We start from the raw sequence: 15,000 nt of genomic DNA, 5'->3' as shown, positions 1-15,000 counted from the left end.
GAACAGACCATAATGTGAATGGGCGGAGGAGGGAATTTAATCGCGTAATTTGGAATCCTCCCGCAGAAGGTTAGACAGAGATGATTAACCTGTCATTCCCATGAGCCAGAGATCCAGAGAAAGATGATGTACTGATGGGTTTGGTGAGAGAGAAAAGAATTCTCTCACGACTTCTAAGGGAAAATATAAAAGTTGTCTGAAAAAAATAAGGTATGCTAATTAAAAAGGGTAGTGAAATGTAAAAAAAAAAAAAAAACAAGTAAATTAGTTTAGAAAATTGAAGAGAAAATAGACAAGTAAGAAATGCGCCAAAGAAACTTCGGCGCAATCGAGTTTTATGTACAACCGCTACAGCGTATAATCAAGGCCACCGAAAATAGATCTATCTTTCGGTGGTCTCGGTATAATGCTGCATGAGCCGCGGCCCGTGAAACTTTAACCACTGCCCGATGGTGGCCTGGCCTATATCGTTGCCAAAAGCACGATTATGGCTAACTCATCCTTATATAAAATAAAAACTACTAAGGCTAGAGGGCTGCAATTTGGTATGTTTGAAGACTGGAGGGTGGATGATCAACATACCAATTTGCAGCCCTCTAGTCTCAGTAGTTTTTAAGATCTGAGGGCGGACAGAAAAAGTGCGGACAGAAAAAGTGCGGATAGAGAAAGTGTAGACGGAAAAAAGTGCCGACAATAAAAGTGCGGACGGACAGATAAAGCAGGCACAACAGTTTTCTTTTCAGAAAACTAAAATGAATGTTACTGAGAAAATAATATGCCCTTCGTCACGATTTTTTTTCAAGAAAACGTAAAGATAAATGTATTTGATGGACGTGAATACTCAGAAATGGCCCAAGAATGGCCAAAAATAATTCGTCTTCCTCATAAATATCGAATACATTTACTTCGAAATCATGTGATTATTAATTAAGAGTAATCAAATCTGAAGCGATTAAGAACTGCTGTTCATCATATATTAAATGCACAAATATAAATATCTCGTCAAGTTTTCTTTTCTCTCTTATTATCCCTACCTTTCTGGGATAAGCAAAAATAAATAAAGAAAATGCAGAGGATGGTAGGAAGTGGCGAAAGAGGGAAGACAAAATTTCCGAGACACTTCCAGAATCCAATATCTGTAAATGGAGGCATCAGGCAACTCCATTACCAAGGTAGCCGGAGGCTACCGAGAGAGATATTTCTTTATTCAAGAGATGGCGTTGCTCCTGGATATGACCGTACCAAATGAAATGTCAAAATGATTCATATCAGATCTCTTATATATTTTTTAATCTCTTATATACTTTTTATTACGAAAGGTCCCTCTAAATTACCAAACTGTTATATTGAATACATAAATACCTACGTGCTGTTGATGGCAACTAACAACACAAGGGTTCGTTCATTACGACAACACGTTTTAGACCTACGCAGACGCTTTCAAGAGTTACGCATGCATTATGTAAACAATGACTGTCAGTAGAATTAGACGTCGAATGCAAACACCGGCAAATTGCAATCGCATTTTTCTAGCTAAAATTTAATTTGCCAAAAAAAAAAAAGGGAGTACACAGTTCAGTGCATGGAAAAATATAGGGCTTGATGAAAGGAAAAAATGGTACACAAAAGTGATGGAATTTTATAAGAGCGAGATAAAAAAAAATAACTGAAAAAAAAAAGGGGACGGACAAAGGTTTTCCTCTTCCCGAGCTATTAAAGTCGTGCTTCTTTTTATTTTCTGTTTCCTTTTAACAGAAGTTAATGTCATTTTATAAATTATTTTCCGGGTAAAAAAAAAAACATTACCATATTATATGACTTTGAAAAGCAACAAAAATATTTATCAACCATTTCGTCATATTTACAGAGAGGAAACTGAATGAAGGAAAAGGTGGCGCTTAAACGTATCGCCTCTGATTCAATCCTATCGAGTAGAAAAAGTATAGATTTATGACCCAGAATGGCTTGATTGTTTTTGGAAGCTTGGGCCAAAGGGCTTCCGACCTAAAGGGGATGTTGTAAAAGCAAATTAACTACAAGGGATCGTCCTGTTTTGTTAATAACACATACCTCCCAAATTAATCACTGAAATGGAAATGAATCAAGTAATAACTGCGCCGAAGTTCCTTCGGCGCAATCGAGTTTTCTGTACAGCGCATAATCAGGGCCACCGAAAATAGATCTATCTTTCGGTGGTCTCGGTATAATGCTGCATGAGCCGCGGCCCGTGAAACTTTAACCATGGCCCGGTGGTGGCCTTGCCTATATCGTTGGCAGAGGAACGATTACGGCTAACTTTAACCTTAAATCAAATAAAAACTACCGAGGCTAGAGGGCTGCAATTTGGTGTGTTTGATGATTGGAAGGTGGATGACCAACGTACCAATTTGCAGCCCTCTAGCCTCAGTAGTTTTTAAGATCTGAGGGCGGACAGAAAAAGTGCGGACGGACAGACAAAGCCGGCACAATAGTTTTCTTTTCAGAAAACTACAAAGAAATCTCTCTCTCTCTTTCTACTGTATGGTACATGCATGTATCGATATATATATATATATATATATATATATATATATATATATCTCACGATGAAAACTTCATCGATCGATCAGGTCCTAAATTTGCAATACGAGGCATTTTCTCATTAACACAAAAGCGTATCCTAAATTTATATATATATTTATATAATATATATATATATATATATATATATATATATATATATATATATATATATATATATATATATATATATATATATATATATATATATATATATATATATATATATATATATATAAATATATATATATATATATATATATATATATATATGGGATCTTATGACCTAAATATCATTTATGTGAAACAAGAAATATATGGAAAAAAAACAAGATCTAGAGAGTATACGCTCTAGGCCTTGGAAAAAAAAAATATGCGAGGTTACCTGCCCTTGGTTCCCTAATCTTTAGGGGTACTGCAGTGTGTCAGGTCATATATCTCGGCCTTCTTTATTTCCTGCAGTGGGCCAATTCCTCCGGGGGAGGAGGTATAAAAGAGTATTTGCATATTCCACTAATGTTTGTGTGTTTGCCTGAGAGTGTTTCATACGAGCACGCACGAGTGGGCGTTCGACAGTGAGCGTTCATCATACGTGTTTATGAATACCTGCGTGTGTTTATATGGGTTCCTTGACGTCGAGGATTGGATATATTTTTGTGAGTGTTAGTAAGTTTGCAAGCTTTGTTTGTTTCGGGCCTCAAGGTATGATGCAGGGATGGAAATGGTCTCGTAAGACCAAGGATAAATGGATCGCATTCTTGTCTCGAGCTCATTTCATGCGAGAGGAATTAGTATTGAATACATAATGTTTATTATCTAATTACAATGTTTTAAGAGGCTGTAGTTAATCCTAGTCTAAAGCTGTTATAATATTACTGTCAAACTAAATGTCAATTTTATTATATGCCATAACCATACATGGGACAAAATAGTGCAATTACCATCATAATACCAGCAATATGTTGGGTAAGAAAAAAAGAAATTCATATCCTTTACATACCGATTTTTTGAAACCATGATATTTTTCCCTTTAAACAGTCATCCGCTTTGGGATTATGACTGACAGTAATCCTCTGACAATCATCCAGCTTCGTGGAAACCACACTAAAAGATCTTATGATAAATAAGTTCATTCACTGCATTTGAAAGATCGTGCAAAATGACATGAGTCTGTAGTCGTCAGGTAAACGTTTTTGTTTATTTTGTTTTTTAATCAAGAAAATTTCTAATTAACTTTGGATGAGAGCGAACATTCTGCAATTAATTAAACATTTATGCATAATGGATGAGTTTGTGTTTCTGTCTGTCTGTCTCTCCCCCAATCTCCCTCTCCCTCTCTCTCTCTTAGAATTTCAGGGTTCAATCCAGAACGGAAAAACGATTATGTTAATTTTGCCTCAGATCCTTCGTGTTACTATCAACCTAAACAATGAATTAGGTACCTAAACTGCAGCCATTATTACTCCACTAACATTCAGGTACTGAATTCACTGCTTAGGGCAACAGGATCTACCGGTACCTGCCTAAAGCGTCCTTCTTAGAAAATTTTTTTGGCCCTCTCGCTGATGAGGTGGTTATCATGACCGCTGGACCAAGGCGAAGAGAGACAAGGTCTACCCAATAGGGTGGTTGCGTCGCCTCCCACCTGGAGTAACAACGTAGGCCATGACGTATCTCAGAGGTACCTGTCGTTACGGCAATTCACCTGCTGACGCAATAAGGAGGTAGACAAAGCTCCGCCTACATGAGGGATTTGGGGGAAGTGAGCAAAACTTCTCTTTCTCTTTTTCTTGGCGAGTTCAGCCTAGGCTAAGGAATGGATCCGATCTCAACCGAGAATATTTGTTGAGATATATGGTGTACTGGTTCCCTGGAAAGAAAGACGGTGAATTCGAAACAGCTTTGAAGCCGGCCTTTAATTTTCTCTCAGTCCCTGAAGATTATGCCGAGAAGACCAAATGAAAAGAGAAATACTGCCGAGCAATATGAGAGAGAGAGAGAGAGAGAGAGAGAGAGAGAGAGAGAGAGAGAGAGAGAGAGCTGGTACACTGAAGATGAAATATCCCACTAATCATAGATATCTTTGCATAGCAAATTATGTGTAAGAGAGAGAGAGAGAGAGAGAGAGAGAGAGAGAGAGAGAGAGAGAGAGAGAGAGAGAGAGAGAGAGAGAGCGCAAAAGCCACTTATCTTCATAAACGTCTTAAGAACATTACATAATGGAGCTCAGGCGGTAGATTCTTAATATCGTTCCGGGGAGAGAACACAGGCAAACTTCTTAATGACCCTTATCCTCGGATCGTTAGGAAACTTTCCATAAAGGACATTTAATTGCGAGGTGTTCTCAGCTAAAGATGGCACAAAATTCAAATCGACTTTTTTGTCTGGAAACTTTTGAGTAACTTATCTCTGATGTCTCGGTTACCAAAGGTTTCCATACAGGAAAACAAAAGGCTGTCTGTATTTGCGTGCATTACATTTTTATTGTGAATACCTGAATTACAGTTTTAGGATACAGTTATGATGTGAAATTCATTACCCAACCAAAAAGAAAATAACAATAATTCTATAAACCAGTGTCACGACAAAATACCCAAAACAAAAATAACTGTTTGAGGCACATGTAAACTCCAATAGCGAAATCACATTAGTGTGGCTTACATAACTCTCACAAAATTTTACAAAATTAAGCGTATGAATTTGTACAGGTACAACACGATACACACACACACACACACACATATATATATATATATATATATATATATATATATATATATATATATATAATAGCCACAATGCCCTCTTAACTTCTCGAGTCCTTCTCGTGGTCAGGTCGGCAACGTGACCTCCTTGTGATTATGGTGACGCGGGTTCGTTTCCCGCGACCGGGTATCACAGACACTTCAATTTCTTGCCTTTGGATCTTACGGCTTCGTAGTGACAAGCATATCCAAAAAAGCGCGAAGAATTCGAGAAGTTAAGAGGGCATTGTGGCTATTACAATTACATATATATCTGGTAAAAGTGACCAGCAGATAGCTGACCAACCCAGCGCTGCCCGTTTCAGAGTGTATGTGGAACTTACACACACACATACATTCATTTATATATATATATATATATATATATATATATATATATATATATAATATAGTTTTTAATAAACTAACACACAAAACTGCTTTCCAGACAGATACAATTATGAAGATGATGACTGTCTGTGACTCTCGCGCGGAAATGAACTTGAAAGAAAAAAAATGATTGAATAAAATCAAAACAATAATTTTCATACGGGAATTTAATTACATATTTTAGTCCACTTTCATGGCGACCGTAATTAGTATCAAATGGCAAAACTAATAACCAAAATTAGAGCGAGGCAAGTAATTAAATGAGCAATTATCTCATAATAGTCTGGCCCCTTGCCAATAAACTTTAAATTAGTGTCCTTTAAATATAGCTGATCACGGTGAAAATAAAAAAAAAAATATGAAAATAGCCAAGAAATCAATAATTCGTATTTAATTTCGCGCTGGGTCGTTTGCGCCGACTTCAAAGGCAGTCTTCGTTATAATCATGGCCGTTAAGGAATGACGTAATGTCCTTTTAATAACTCCTTCTGTCTTCTGTCCTCGCTGGCGTGTCTTCGACTTTATAATTCCGTGACCCCTGACCTCTTTCTGGCGAAATTTCGCCACCCGTTCGTGGCCTTCCCTCACCTGAACTGAACTGAATACGGAATTTAGGCCAAAGGCCAAGCACTGGGACCCATGAGGTCATTCAGCGCTGAAACGGAAAAATATAAATAAATAAATAAAAAAAATAAATAACAAAATAAATAATAAATAAATAAAAATAAATAAAAATTAAATAAATAAATAAAAATCGACAATAAAAGGTTTGAAAGGTGTAGCAGGAGGAAAACCTCAAAGCAGTTGCACTATGAATCAATTGTTAGGAGAGGGTGGAAAGTAAGATGGAAGAAAGAGAATATGAAAGGAGGTACAGTAAAATGAACGAAAGGGTTGCAGCTAGGGGCCGAAGGCGCGCTGCAAAGAACTTAAGTATTGCCTACAGTGCACAGCATGAGGTGCACTGACGGCACCAACCCCCTACGGAGTCCCTTTCCTGAATGTCTCAAGTTTATGCCTGGAAAGAAGGAAAATCGTTTTCCGTGAATTTTAAATTTCGTTTACATTTCTTTTTTAATTTATATGCTTAGATTTTAAAAATTTCGTCACACTTCTCATATGAGTACTTTTTTCAAAGAGATTTTTCATTACGGTTTACCTCATGAAACATGTAAACCCGCTGGAGGTGATTTATTGAAACCACATTTTGGAAGTTTATATTTTGATTTTCATTTCATTTTCTTTTGTTTGGTTATATACAAACTCCTTTCTATCAATTTTGTAACTGTGCTCTTTCAAGCAAAATTCTTGATGACCATATTCAAAAGAACTGGACGTCCTTTGCAATGAAATAAAAACTTACACACACACACAGGCATGCACATATATATATATATTCAATTATATATATATATATATATATATATATATATGTATATATATATATACATATATATATATATATATATATATATATATATATATATAAATATATATATATACTATATATGTGTGTATATATGTACATATATACTGTATATATATACATACATATATATATGCTGTATACATATAAACACATATATACGTGTATATATATGTATATATATGTATATATATATATGTATATATATACATATACACAGTCGACACCTGCCTATTCGTAGTTCTGGATTCGTGGACTCACCGATTCGTGGATTTTTCTATGGAACAAATATACACATTATCCGTGTAAAATTAGCCTATTCGCAGTATTTTTCATACAAAAATATTCAATAATTACTGTATTTTCATATAATTTTCGTGATTAAATGCATTTTTGCGATAAAACTATTATAATACTCAGGTATAAGCGTCTTTAGAGGAATGTCAAGTATTTGCAGATTTTAGCTATTCGAGCGGGTTGTGGTACACATTCCTGCAAATACTGGGGGTCGACTGTATATATATATATATATATATATATATATATATATATATATATATATATATATATATATATATATATATATATATATATATATATATATATATATATATAATACAAGACACCAAAAAATAATACAACAACTAATAGGAAACATTAACCAGGAGATTTATTATACTCGTATAATGACCTCTGATTTTTTTTTTTAGTGCAAATCTGAATTGTTTCTCATCGAAATAAGAACTTCTCATCTGGGTTTCCACCACGTAAAAATGATATAACAAGACAACGCATGTAAACACTTAGAAACACCTTTCCGTATCTTTCCCAACGAATCCTCCCGACACTGGAATGATACACTAATTTAAATCATTGCTTTTTCACACAGTTGTCGAAATGAAGGGCGCAAACTGGCAGGTGAATTAAAACTCACAAGTTTGTGGGAGCAAATAACAACTGCCTCTCATTTCCTTGCTCAGTGATAAATCATCTAGAAGAAACTTGAAAATAAAAAAAACAAACAAATTGGAGAATAAATAAATTCAAAAGCACATACAGTTTTGGAGAGTTATGCTCCCTCTTAAGTGTGGAGGCGCGTTAAGAACAAGTAAAAAATGCACCGAAGTTTCTACGGCGCAATCGAGTTTTCTGCCCATGAAACTTTAACCACGGCCCGGTGGTGGTCTGTCCTATATCGTTGCCAGAAGCACGATTATGGCTCACTTCAACCCTAAATAAAATAAAAACTACTGAGGCTAGAGGGCTGCAATTTGGTATGTTTGATGACTGGAGGGTGGATGAACAACATAACAATTTGCAGCCCTCTAGCCTCAGTAGTTTTTAAGATCTGAGGGCGGACAGAAAAAGTGCGGACGGACAGACAAAGCCGGCACAATAGCTTTCTTTTACAGAAAACTAAACCCCATCTTCCTGGTAGTTGAGTTTTAATGTCTCCAAACTGATGAGGGAGCATGACGCTCCGAAACTTTATGTGTTTTTGAATATATTTAATATCCAAGTCTTGGTTTTTTTTTTACCAACGTTCAAAGGTCGATACTGACCTGTTATCTTTAAGTGTAGCAGAAGTTACTCTGAAGCAAATTTTGGCACAGACAAGAACACGTGCCAACATATAGATAGTCCTTCACTATCCTCCGTAAGGAGATGGCCCGCGTTCGATTCTTCGACCGGCCAATGAAGAATTAGAGAATTTATTTCTGGTGATAGAAATTCATTTCTCGCATTTTTAACCACAATAATGACTAGGTAACCAATTGGTTCTTAGCCAAGTAAAATATGTCTAATCCTTCGGGCCAGCCCTAGAGCTGTTAATCAGCTCAGTAGTTAAACTAGGGTATACTTAACTTAAGAGATGATAGCATTTTTAACCACATGACTTACATAACAAAGTACTTAAATAAATTCCCCCAAAAAAGGTTTCAGTGCAAATTCTTCTAAATAAAAGTAGTGAGGCAAAACGAAAGCAAGCAGTGCATGATTCTGAGAATAAAAGGAATTGGTAAGACAGCCAAAGAAAGGCGTAGGCTACAAATAACAGATTTCTGAAAGTAAAAGTCAACAGCAAAGTAGCTTCTGCAAGGAGTTCACGCAACTTTAGTTTTTCAAACATAAGAAAACAGCAAGAACGCGCAAACAAGCAATTTATTGTACAGTACTATTTATAAATTGCCTTTTTGATTTCTTTTATTTCTAGAAATACATATTACTTGTATTCCTTTCATAAGCTGTGGTACCATAATCTTTTATTTAAAAAAATAAATACACCGCTTGCTTCCCTTTTGCTTTGCTGCTTTCGTTTCAAAGAATCTGTACCCCTTTTACTTTGCTGCTTTTGTTTGAAGGAATCTGTACCATAATGCTTCTAGTTTTAATTTATGCTTTATTTCAACATCTTGTTTCGCAAGAGCTATGTGCTAAAATATGCTGTCACAGCAATGAAAGAAATAAGAAGTAAGAATCCAGTACAACTAACAGATTTCTGAGTATATCAGAAAAAAAAACAAAAAACAGGAGAACTCTTTGGCAAAACTAGAACAAATGGGATCTTTCCTAGATAGTGACCCCCAAGGGTTTTCGGGGGTCGCTACCTAGGACTAACATTTCTTGGGTGTCATTATCTTTAGGGCATTTACCGTCTTTTGTTTATGTTTTTACGGTAGTCCCCAGCGGCCTTGTACTAAACATGCCGCAAAGGTGGATATCCGCATACAGGGTTAAAACCCTTGGGGGTTACTACCTAAAAAGATCCAACAAATGCAACAGACTGATTTTCGAAAATAAGAGAAGAAAAACGAGGCACTTTAGGGGACCTGGAACTGGAAATGAAGGTTACCAAAAATATAAGAAATACGACGAGACGGTCCGGAGAAACATGATCAAGTGAAGTTTGACGGAACAAGGACAGGTAATATACGTTATCGGAAGCAAAAGAAAAATAACAGAGCAGCTTGAAGAAGCGAAGATAAGCAAAATAGGCTTCAACAAAGAAAGGAAAAATAACAAGTCATTTCGGAAAAACGAAAGACAGGCAATCCTGATTTTAGTAAATGGCCAAAAAGCGAAGCATTTTGACAACACGTTTACCGAAATAAAAGACAAACAACAGCAGTCTGGTGAACGAAAACAAATAATAAGAGAGACAGCAAAAGGAAGTCTGTGAGAATAAAGATAAGAAAATTAGGGAATATGCAAAAACCGAGGACGTTTTCTTACTATAGGTTCCTTCCTATTCCTACTCGGTCAAAGTAAAAACAAGTAAAAAATGCGCCGAAGTTTCTTCAACGCAATCGAGTTTTCTGTACAGCATATAATCAAGGCCACCGAAAATAGATCTATCTTTCGGTGGTCTCAGTATAATGCTGTATGAGCCCCGGCCCATTAATCTTTAACCACGGCTCGGTGGTGGCCTGTCCTATATCGTTGCTAGATGCACGATTATGGCTAACATTAACCTTATATAAAATAAAAACTACTGAGGCTAGAGGGCTGCAATTTGGTATGTTTGATGATTGGGGGGTGGATGATCAACATACCAATTTGCAGCCCTCTAGCATCAGCAGTTTTCAAGATCTGTGGGCGGACGGACAGGCAAAGCCGGCACAATAGTTTTCTTTTACAGAAAACTAAAAAAGCAAAGCAGTTTGACACCACGTTTACAGAAACGAAAGACAAACAACAGCAGTCTGGACACGGAAAACAAATAATAAAAGAGAAATCATAAAGAAGTCTACGAAATTGCAAGGGGAATAATGAAGACATTCTGCAATAAAAGAGAAAGAGTAAAAGGTAATCTATGAAAATAGGACAAAATTAAGGCATTCTGCAATAAAAGAGGAGTAAAAGGTAGTCTATGAAAATAGGGAAAAATGAAGGCATTCTGCAATGAAAGAGAAGGAGTAAAAGGTAATCTATGAGAACAGGAAAAAATGAAGGCATTCTGCAATAAAAGAGAAACAGTGAAAGGAAATCTATGAAAATAGGGAAAAATGATGGCATTCTGCAATAAAAGAGAAAGAGTAAAAGGAAGTCTATGAAAATAGGAAAAAATTAAGGTATAACAGTAGAAGGAAGTCTATGAAAATAGGACAAAATTAAGGCATTCTGCAATAAAAGAGAAAAAGTAAAAGGAAGTCTATGAAAATAGGAAAAAATGAAGGCACGCTGCAAAAAACGAGGACGTTCTCTTACCATGAGTTTCTTTTCGTATTCCTCCTCGATCAGAGAGCCATTGAAGTACTTCTTGTCGGCCGAGATGTCGGGAAAGTAGAACCCGTCCCGGCACTCACACTTGTAGCTGCCCCGCCGGAAACCCAGGCCCGGTATCGTTATGCACTGCAACAAGATTGATTTGATTAATTATGGCTGCTAAAACTGGTGTCACAACAACTAGGTTATTGACGCCACACTGCAACAAGCTATTTCTTACTATTAGTAATAATAAACTATTTCTTACTATATATTAATAATAATAAGCTATATTAATGCCATATATTAATATAGCTTATATATTATTAATAATAATATATTATTATAATAAATATTATTACTAATTATATATTATATATTATTATTAATAATATAATAATATATATATATTATTAATAATAAATATTATATATTAATATATATGTATATTAATAATAATCAGCTATTTCTTACTGTTATCAATAATAAGCTATTTCTTACTAATAATAATAATCCATTTATTATTACTAATAATAATAATAAAATATTTCTTACTATTAATAATAATAAGCTATTTCTTACTAGTAACAGTAAGCCATTTCTTACAATTAATAATAATAGCCTACTTCTTACCATTATTAATAAGCTACATCTTACTATTATTAATAATAATAAGCCATTTCTTACTATCAGTAATAAGATATTTCTTACTATTAATAATAATACGCTATTTCTTACTATTATTAATAATAAGCTATTTCTTCTTAATATTAATAAGCTATTTCTTACAATTAATAAAAATAAGCTATTTATTACTATTAATAAAAATAAGCTATTTCTTACTATTAATAAAAATAAGCGATTTCTTCCTGTTAATAAAAACAAGCTATTTCTTACTATTAATAAAAATAATACCAATTATTAATTATATCGACTAAATTATTTATAAATTATTTATAAAGCCTAAAAGATTGCTTAATTTATTGAGATATTATTTAGAAAGCCAAAAAGGCTGATTACTTTATTGACAAATTATTTAGGAAGCCAAAAAAGACTTACAGTACTTTATTAATAAATTATTTAGGAAGTCAAAAATAATAATTTATTGACAAATTATTAGAAAGCCAAAAAAGACAATAAACTTTATTGACAAATTATTAGAAAGTCAAAAAGGACAGTAAACTTTACTGACAAATTATTAGAAAGCCAAAAAGGACAGTAAACTTCATTGACAAATTATTAGAAAGCCAAAAAAGAGTAAACTTTACTGACAAATTATTAGAAAGCCAAAAAAGACCGTTTACTTTATTGATAAGTTATATAGGATGCCTAAGAAGAATTATTTCATTAACAAATTATTTAGGAAGCCAAAACGACAGTAAACTTTATTGATAAATTGTTAGAAAACCCCCCCCCCACAACAGGACCCATCTACTTTACTGATAAATTATTTAGGAGGCCAAAAAAAGAGTTACTTTATTAACAGATTATTTAGGAAGCCAAAACGACAGTTAACTTTATTGACAAGTTATTTAGGAAGCCAAAAAGACAATAAACTTTATTGATAAATTATTAGAAAACCAAAAGAGACCCATTCACTTTATTGATAAATCATTTAGGAGGCCAAGAAAAAGTTACTTTATTAACAGATTATTGAGGAAGCCAAAACGGCAGTAAACCTATATTGACAAATTATTTAGAAAGACAAAAAAGGTTGTTTATTTTACTGATAAACTATTCAGAAAGCCACAAAAAGGTCGTTTATTTTAATGACAAATGAGTTAGAAAGTCAAAAAGGTCTCTATTTTATTTACAAACTTTGAATGAAGAGAATGCCATGCCTGAGAAAAAATGAAGATATAGAAATGATTTGCGTACACTAAATGCTGATGGCATTATTAGTAAATGAGCACGCGCTTAACCATTGGGAAGAAAGGAACGAGTTCTAAATACCAAAGACTGTTTGGTCATATGGCCATCTGATACAGGAATTACGTCATTGTAAAGTAAAAAGTTAGTGAACACTGGATAATGGTCACATTTCTTAGTAATATAGGTGGTACATGGTATACAGTTTCTCGACGAATCGGCAGCACAAATGGTGGTGTCCGAGTAACTCACTGATTACGTAGAATGTAACTGAAGCGAGGGAAAGTTTACGAGGTTATATTATTACGTTAATTATTACCTGAAAGGGTAAAAATAAACCATAACTGTCGCCTGTAATGGTGCCAGACTCAGACAACTCATTTGAACGTCCCATTCCCCCAGGATGAAACTCTAGAAATTTATATCTTTCAGTTATTTTTCTCTAACGGAAAAGGTGATACTAAATCATGTGACAGTAGACCAATAAACGAAGAACAATAGGCAAGCCTGGTACATATCTCTTTAGGTTATTTTTCTTTAAGCTCTTTAGGTTATCTTTCTCTATGCTCTTCAGGTAATTTTTCTCTAACGCAAAAGGTGAAAATATATCACATAACAGTAGACCAATAAACGAAGGACTATTATAAGCCTCGTGCAAGACTCAGGTAACAGACTGGGAAGCCCCTCAATACCTTCCACTGATGAGGATTAAATGGGGTTTACCGCCAAGGGATCGCTTAAAGAGATAATGATAATAATAATAATCATCATCATCACAGCGAGAGGATGGAACCGATGATTCCGAAATTATATTAATGAAGGCACGGGAGGGGGTAGTTGCCCAAACAGAAACCGAAATTCCCTAAACACAGGGAATTCGACACTTGACTCTCCCGTTAGCTGGAATTCCCACTGATATTCCTACAAGAGTTTAATTGGAGGAATGGAACATGATCTATTCCTTTGTGCGTTGATAACTATTGTTCTATTAGCGGCGGGGCCTAAGCTTCGGCGAAGTTGTAATTTCCAAAATCGCGAGAAGGTATCATCGTACCTTTCTCTTAATGTAATAGTCTCTCCTCCGGCCCACCAGTTTGGATGTTAGCTGTGTCATTCACACTTTGCTATGTTTGGTGCTGTGATGGAGTCTCAAATGTCTGTGCCCTTTAACTCTGCTTTTTGTTCTTATTTCTGTGGTAACAACAGGCAGGAAACATCAGGGGAAACACAGCTCTGTCAAGTTACGATAAAATATAAAAGTTTTTATCTGATTCTGTGCAGCTCTATCTATCTCTCTCTCAGTCTATCTAATTATCTGTCTGTTTATCTAATTAGCTATCTATTTATCTAATTAGCTATCTATCTATCTATCTGTCTATCTAATTTGCTATCTATCTATCTATTTATATATAATTAGCTATCTATCTATCTATTTATCTATCTATTATGTACACCAATCTAAGGCCAGGAGATGATTTCTCACTGCCACAAGAGCACCATATTCCTATCAATTTGGCTTCAGGACAATTAAAACTAGTTTACAATTTTTGACGCAACAACTACTTTGTTGAAACGGATTTTGGGGGGGGGGCGCAGACTGAATAAAATCCGATGATAATATCTCATATTTGGGACATATTTCTGCATCTTTAGTTTGAAATTACCAATGGAGAATTAATTCTTAAACAAGAGAGGCTCTTGCCACAATGAGATGAGGAAAAAACTTATCGTCATTAATAAGCTTTCATCTGACGGAAGAAAAATATTCATTTCATATTTTCTCGCTGTGATATTAATCACAACGAA

The 15,000-nt window shown here is 34.8% G+C and overlaps 1 protein-coding gene across 1 annotated transcript in view; it reads right to left on the bottom strand.

The window, feature by feature from the left end:
- The window catches only part of LOC136842996 (probable G-protein coupled receptor CG31760), a 157,984-nt gene that overhangs the window by 64,812 nt on the left and 78,172 nt on the right, over positions 1–15,000 (bottom strand). The window contains exon 3 of the mRNA XM_067110990.1: positions 11,329–11,472. Within this exon, the coding sequence (XP_066967091.1) occupies positions 11,329–11,472 (144 nt within the window). The remainder of the gene's footprint in view (positions 1–11,328; positions 11,473–15,000) is intronic.

This window comes from Macrobrachium rosenbergii, chromosome 10 (genome assembly GCF_040412425.1).
Source record: "Macrobrachium rosenbergii isolate ZJJX-2024 chromosome 10, ASM4041242v1, whole genome shotgun sequence".
Taxonomy (NCBI): domain Eukaryota; kingdom Metazoa; phylum Arthropoda; class Malacostraca; order Decapoda; family Palaemonidae; genus Macrobrachium; species Macrobrachium rosenbergii.
This window is presented reverse-complemented; position numbering and strand designations above follow the sequence as displayed.